Genomic DNA, 7,094 nt, shown 5'->3' on the forward strand with positions numbered 1-7,094 from the left:
TAGTCGAGAGACAAAGGTGAATCATAAGAAAAAAGAAGCGGCAAAGCTTTCGCTGGGATAAAACATTTATTGATGAAATTGAAATTTTGAGAGACTACAGCTTTTTAGATTACATTTCACATTACAAAAGAAATAAGGAGAAACGGTTAGCAGTCACTCAAGTGGATTACTCGTTTATCAAAATTGCTTTCAAAATGGTTGTCGTTTATTGAGGAATGCCAAATGACCATGAATACGTCCCATCACAAGCGCCTTAGATCTTATTGAACGCAGCAACATCGACCGACTGTACGATGTCCTCGTTCTTTTCGATTTCTTCGGTCAACCAGTCAATGGACACTTTATCGTCTTCTACGACGCACGAAATACTCAGTTTGTGTATGCCGAACGCTAACGGTATTAATTTAGCAGCACCCCAAAGAAGACCGTCGGTGGATATTTTACGAACTTCTTCCTCCATTTTCTTCATGTCAGTCTCGTCATCCCACGGCTTTACATCTAAGATAACATTTGACTTAGCAATGAGAGCCGGCTCTGCAATGGACAATTTTCCTTTATTAGATCTGATTCAATTCAATTTTAGATGGGGCAAACTTACTCTTTGACTTTTTCGCTGCATACTCAGCTAATCTCTGTTCGCGAATCTTTGCGGCAGCTTCATCTTCGTCCTCAGAATCAGAGCCAAATAGATCAACGCCATCATCATCATCTGACTTACTATTACTGGCGGCTGCTGGAGCTGGAGCTGCCTGAGCCGGTCCATTGCTTACTGACTGCAATCGTGATTCCAATTTACTGATGCGATCTTCTGTCTTCAAAGAGGTTTTCTTCAGCTGTTCGACGACTGAAATTTCGAAAAGGAATTTAGATCGTTCGATAGTCACATCAAATAATGGCTGTCTTTACTTTCTCGAAGGGACGCATTTTCCTTTTCAAGAGATGCAATGCGATCTAGAACATCCTTGCCAGGTGTTGAAGCTAGTGCAGCGATTCCGTCCATCTGTTGAGAAATAGAATCGAGAATGTAAACCAATTCTAAAATGTGACAGCTGGCCCTATTTGGTTACTTACGCGTTCAAGTGAATTCTTAATGTGTTGACGAGCCTTAGCTATTTCATTGACGAGAGTACATTCACCACCAGCCTACACCAAAATTTAGTTAAAATTAGTAAATTTAGTAAAACTGTGGGCAATAATTCTAAGAACTAAAAAACCAATCAATTTAAATCAAAATTAAGTTGTTAATGAACTACATAATCAAATGATACGATCCCTGGTCGCTACTGGAGAGAAACCATTTATAGAACGGGTGGAAAATTTGCGCTTAAATTCCAATGACTTCATGGGAACCGTTTCACTCATAATGAATATCAACGACTCCACAGACCAGGTCCACAGTACAACGAAATCATAAATACTCAAACAAAATAAAAACTCTCAGCTACATATTCCAATCAAATCGGCTCAGACCTGTGATTTGTCATCAATGCAATTTGCAGCCAGTTTCTTTTTCTCAGCTTTTGATCGTTTTTCCTTTGGTTTAATTTCAACGTCAATCACCTTCCTTTCAGCTTGCGTTGAAAGGTCCTCGGATACGAAACTGTCCTCTTTGGTAACCTTTTTCGCCTTCCGTTGCTTCTTCGGCTTATTGCCGGTGACTGTTTCGAAAGCAGCTTGAAAGGGACACTCTTTCGCTTCATCGATTTCCTTATTATTTTCAATCGATTGTAATGACTCGGCAGTGTTTTGCTTTGTCATCTGTTTGGTCTTATTATTTTTGTCTTTCTTTGCCTTAGTTTTGTGTACGGGGGCGTCACTAGACGATGATGTTGCAGATGACACTACTGACGGTTGAACCGGTTGAACTTTAACTGGTAGCTCAATTATTGATGCAGTTTCCTTCTTTTCCTTTTTGTTGTTTTTCTTAGATTTTTTCATGGGAGATTTAACGACAATCGTGTCAGTTGACATCTCTGGCATATCAATAGTGGAAGATCCTTTAAGCAGCTTGTTAAGGATTAAAAAAGACGAGAATTTGGTTAACGTTCATGGGATAAAAAAATGGACTCATCTACGCAGTAGGCGTTATTATTGTAAAAAAGTGGTTTTGAGACTAGAATGACAATGATTTTTGTTAACGATTTTCTGCTGGTAGATTCTAATTAACTAAAATAATTAAATGCATGGATTGATTGTCATTAGTTCTATAAAGAAAGCTCATTCTTATTAACAACATTGTTCTTGCCACTTCGGATAACGTACTCTTATAACAACTTCCCTAATTTTTGTTACGCCTCATCAATCATCTGTTATTGACAACGACGTTTACAATGAATAATGATGGTATATAGCCCTAGCTTCACTTATAGCAAAAGTGAGGAAGTACAAAAAGAAACAGATGAGTTTTAATGCCGTTTATAAAAGGTTAATTTAACTACTTTTTCATCGAACCCCCGGCTACAGACGGGTCAGACGGGTCATGGTCAAGAATGCGGGGGTGTAAGATTCAATAACACTTTAGTTAGGTTAGTTTTACATGCCAAATGAATTTTGTATTTCAAATCGTTAACTTGTTAGTAATGGGAAATTGTGAATCCAATGAATAGGATTTCGAAGGACTAGAAACTCTACAAAATAAACTCTGTTCTTATCGTTATAGTATGATTGAAATAACTGCACATTGAATAACTGCTGCAGCAAACTATGTAAGTGCACAGATGTATACATATTATATACAAAAGAAGACATTCGACATGTGTGTGAACTTACCTTCGATAAATGTTCGAAGTATTTCTGTTCAGCGTCTTGATATTGAGATTTTTCAACCCAAACACGTTCAGAAGCAAGAGGACAAGCAGCCATTATTTATTGTTGCTGCAAAGCGAAAATAAAAACGATAATTTCTCTGTAAAAATGTGATCGAATTATGCCACGATGATGAAAAAAATCGATTCAACACTCTATTCACAAGGACACACATTATAGTCCAACGGAATAAACAAAAATTACGCAATTTTCACCTGATATTGAAATGATTTTCGATTCGTTTCGGCTACGATCAGTCTTGATGAATGACTTTGAACTTAATTTAAGTAAAAACTCAGTAAATTCTTACTTTGAAATTGGTTATAAGACGTGAAAACTCAATCCAGACGGACAAAAAGAACAGCCGGGAAAGAAAGATGGTTGCGTTTTCTGAGCCGATAGAGCCGACACCGATAAAATATCAGAGAGCAATTTAAAAAGTAAGAGCGCCGATGTGAAACTGCTTTTGTGGTCGCGTTTTGGCACGAATTCAAATTTCTTTATTTATTTAAGTTTGCTGATTACTTCGACTAATTTACCAAAAATGTATTTTTAACAGAATTGTATGTATATGAAGAGCACAAAGGAAATATTCTTTTTGAAGAATTTCTTTGTAATACATGGTTTAAATGACGACTCTCGGATACAGCAACAATAATAGATTTGAGAAAGCCAGTCGTGTATTAAAATCTATACCAAAGTTTGCGGTTGCAATAAAACGAAGACGGATAAAAACTCCTATCGTAACCTGTTACAGACAGATGTTATCGGTCATGACTTCAGGAATAAGTGCCTAGCTATAGCAAAAAGCAATCTCATAAAAATCTTTAGATCAAACGAAGTAGCAGATCCGATAGTAAAATAAAATTGCTGATATGTCTGCCGTCTGTGAAAGGTTAAAACTAAATTACTGCTAAAGACTTTGTAGTAAAGACTGATATGGAGCTCTTTTCGGTTTGCGACAAGAAAGTTTATCGAAATTCCAGGGCGTAGCATTGTACATATATTTAGTACACGACAGCTTCAAACTCATAAATCTTCATCTTTTTTTGTCAATGTTATTAATTTTTTCCTTATTTTCATTCCACTACTCTTTTGATTCCTCAACCCCATTCCGTTTATGCTGGAGGCACTGGATTGTTAAGTGTCAAACGGAGAGTGTACACTACAACACTATCATTCATTTAGTTAAGATGTGGCCGATTACCATAATATCTGACGGAAATGATTACGTTCAACGGAGGTATGCAAGACTACCAGACAAGACCGAAAGATAATATACACGTAGAGTGTCAAACGGAATGGAGTAAGAAACTGGGTGTTCCATAATATAATCAGCTACTGCTGTTCAATTCAAGAATGGAGGCAGCGAACATGCGTTTAAAAGGAAACCAATAGATGTGGTGTAGGAGATAGTGGATGTTTGACGTTTTCTTTTCTTCTATTGATTGATGGTAGTTATGTAATTTAAAATTCAGAACCTCTACAATTTTCGTCTTACTTAATTTTCTATTACTATAATTCAGTCCGCATAATTTTACTACTGATATAATATACCTCTCGGTGAAGCCTGAAATCTACCTGTGAACTAGTAGTTAAAAGTAATAATCATAGTTATAAAGTGTGGATTTTTCGGTCCTATAGTTTTCAAGAACAATGGCCAAGGAGACGACGAAAGACATGTTAATAATAATGATTAAAATAAATATTTAAACGAAATATAAATTGAATTTTCAATCGTGAACCCTCAGTAAATTCAAATTGAAATAATTGTGATTGCCATCAACACCTTCATTCGAGCTGTAAATCGAGTGGAGATAGGTTGTAAAGTTAAGAAGCCAACATAAACATAAACATAAAATGTACAGAGTTGAAGTACACCGCCGAATAGAACAAGTTATTACCTTATTCCATTACATTGGTCTGTGGCATGACGATAATGACCAAACTAAAAACAAATATCTTAACTGGGCTAAAACTCTTTGGCATCTCATCGTTTATGGATACTATCCGCTGTCGTTGGCCTTAGGGGCTCTTAACTGTGACAGTGATACGGAAGCTATATTTTTAGCCGTCTTGGCAATCGTAGCCACGCTACTCACAATGCGACTGTTCTATTTCGCTTTGGGAAAGGAAAAGATAGTGAATTTTATTCGAACTCTAGGAGTACATAAAATAAAAGATTCTGAAAAAGAATTTCATCGCGTTGACAATACAGTTGACCTTTTCGGCAGATTTGCAACTTATTTCGAAGCTATGTTGGTGGTAGCAGTTACCACAATGATATCAATAGCAATGCCATTTCTTTCCTCTGAAAAACATTTTCCGTTGAACATTTACGTTCCATTGGATTGGAGGAATAATGAATTTTATTATTGGCTCATCTACGTGCTTGTTTCGTATGATCTATTGATGACCATAATATTTTCTTGCTTCAATGTGATCATTTGGTATCTAGTAATGTCGATCGTATTAGAATACGAAATACTGGGTAATGAGTTTCAGAATATGGGCAAACTTAATAAGACGGATTCAAGATCAGATACATTTGAGAAGGAACTGCTTTTACTGATTAAACAACACAAAAATCTTCAAAGGTATACTCTTATAGTCATTACCTGTCCAGCAACCTTTTCATAAAATTTTATTATTCACCTACAGGGAAACGGTGGGGTTTAATTCATACTTCTCGAGTTTGTTTTTCATCCAAATTGCAACAAGTGGTCTGGCAATTTGTGGTTCCGTTTTTGCTCTTGCATTCGTTCGTAACATTTTATATTAACCTTTTTGAAACGGCTGGTCATCTGTTATCGACAACATTGACATGGGTTATAAAGTAGTGAAATGAATATTTTAACAATAAAAGTAATAGATTTTGTATCAAACACACATATTTTACACAGATGAAGTAACAGATTTTCCAATTTTGAACGCTCGCCGTTTCTAAAAGAATATTGAAAAAATTGTCCAATGACCAACGTCCCGATTTTTTACTGTGAATTCATTGAAAACCGCTGAATCACAATGTTTTTTTTTGTAAAATTCTCGAAATGTTAGTCATGGATCACTTTTACCTTTTTGCCTGGTCGTTGTGTTTGGATATAGTAAAAGATTCTCTTGCAGAACGACGCCGAAAATCCAGCCCAATACGGAGTGTATGTCATCTCTCTGTTGTACAATTTCTTCGATATATTTATGATCACCTACTTCGGCAACGAAATAATTCTCTCAAGTGGTAGATTATCATACTGCTTGTTCGAATCTAACTGGATGGATCAGTCTGAACCAACGAAGCAAATTATTTTTATTCTAATGGAAGTTTATAAGCGACCGGAGCAAATAGTCGTTGGAAAATTGTATCCGTTGGACGTGGAAATATTTACCAATGTGAGTTACATTTTACCGATGAATATTGGGAATGAACTTTTACTCACTGTAACCCCGGAAAATGAGTCGTTATATCATTGACATAAGTGTTAATAGTACATTACTATGCAAGGGAAGTAAAGTGATATCTCGTATCCAGATAAGAAAAAGTATCCGAGGGTGGCAGCCCGAGGTACTTTTACTCATCGTGATACGAGATATCACTTTATTTTCCGTGTGTAGTACGACGTTTTACTATGCGAGTGATGTAAAGGTTATTGCCTATACATGTAATAGCCTTATTACATGCACCAGCATAGTAAACCTTTTTTCCTGGAGACCTAGTGAGTAAAATAACTTGAGTAATTTTTTAAAACTTTGTATTTTGCTTTGTGTGCCTGCATCCCCTCCCTTCTGCTCGAGCTACAAACACCACATTTGGAAAAATAAAAAGTTCCGAACAATGACGTAATCTACTATTTCTGATTACAGATATTGAATTTTGCTTATCGTATGTTCAACATTTTGAAAAGTATGTAGGCGGAAAATGCAGCTGTGATGGTGTTGTTGGATATTCACCTTTCCACTGGCTACCTTAAATATTTTGCATTTATCTGTAGAAAATACTTAGATCAAAAGAAGTAACATATTCGACAGTTGTCGAGGTTGACATAAAGTGTGAGTTGAAGTTAATAGAACAGGTTTTAGATTTTCTCTTCGTTTGCATTTATTTATCATAAATAAAATCATTCTTTTTTTGTTATAGATTATTCATTTTAGTTTCATTTATAACTTATGTGGATATTTAAGAATATTTTTTGTTTTTCTTGTAATTTAAATACATAATTTTTATCTAGAGGTATTATATTATTATTGTGGTTAAATTTTCCTTTGTTGTAAATATTAAGTTTCATTTTCTTTTT

General features: G+C 35.6%; 1 protein-coding gene across 2 annotated transcripts; it reads right to left on the minus strand.

Moving 5' to 3' along the window:
- Nucleotides 1-47: 47 nt before the first annotated feature.
- Nucleotides 48-3,206, minus strand: LOC119082187 (elongation factor 1-delta-like). Of its 2 annotated transcripts, none has more exons than XM_037191611.1 (7): nt 3,116-3,206; nt 2,770-2,874; nt 1,471-2,007; nt 1,072-1,143; nt 907-1,000; nt 599-844; nt 48-534 (listed from the first exon to the last, which is right to left on the minus strand). In XM_037191611.1, the coding sequence occupies exons 2-7, from the start codon at nt 2,860-2,862 to the stop codon at nt 254-256; spliced, it is 1,323 nt and encodes a 440-aa protein (XP_037047506.1). In that variant the 5' UTR covers nt 2,863-2,874; nt 3,116-3,206; the 3' UTR covers nt 48-253. The 2 variants fall into 2 exon arrangements, with proteins under 2 accessions (XP_037047506.1, XP_037047505.1); XM_037191610.1 differs by having other exon boundaries at nt 3,021-3,178.
- Between the last annotated feature and the right edge of the window lie 3,888 nt (nt 3,207-7,094).

This window comes from Bradysia coprophila, unplaced genomic scaffold (genome assembly GCF_014529535.1).
Source record: "Bradysia coprophila strain Holo2 unplaced genomic scaffold, BU_Bcop_v1 contig_391, whole genome shotgun sequence".
Taxonomy (NCBI): domain Eukaryota; kingdom Metazoa; phylum Arthropoda; class Insecta; order Diptera; family Sciaridae; genus Bradysia; species Bradysia coprophila.

Bases quoted from the DNA above. Each gene is read 5' to 3' on its own strand.
- LOC119082187 (XM_037191611.1), bottom strand. From the start codon at position 2,862: ATGGCTGCTTGTCCTCTTGCTTCTGAACGTGTTTGGGTTGAAAAATCT. The intron at 1,144-1,470 runs GTCTGAGCCGAT...ATTTTGGTGTAG, and splicing joins GCATTGATGACAAATCACAG to GCTGGTGGTGAATGTACTCT. The intron at 1,001-1,071 runs GTAAGTAACCAA...ATTTCTCAACAG, and splicing joins TTAAGAATTCACTTGAACGC to ATGGACGGAATCGCTGCACT.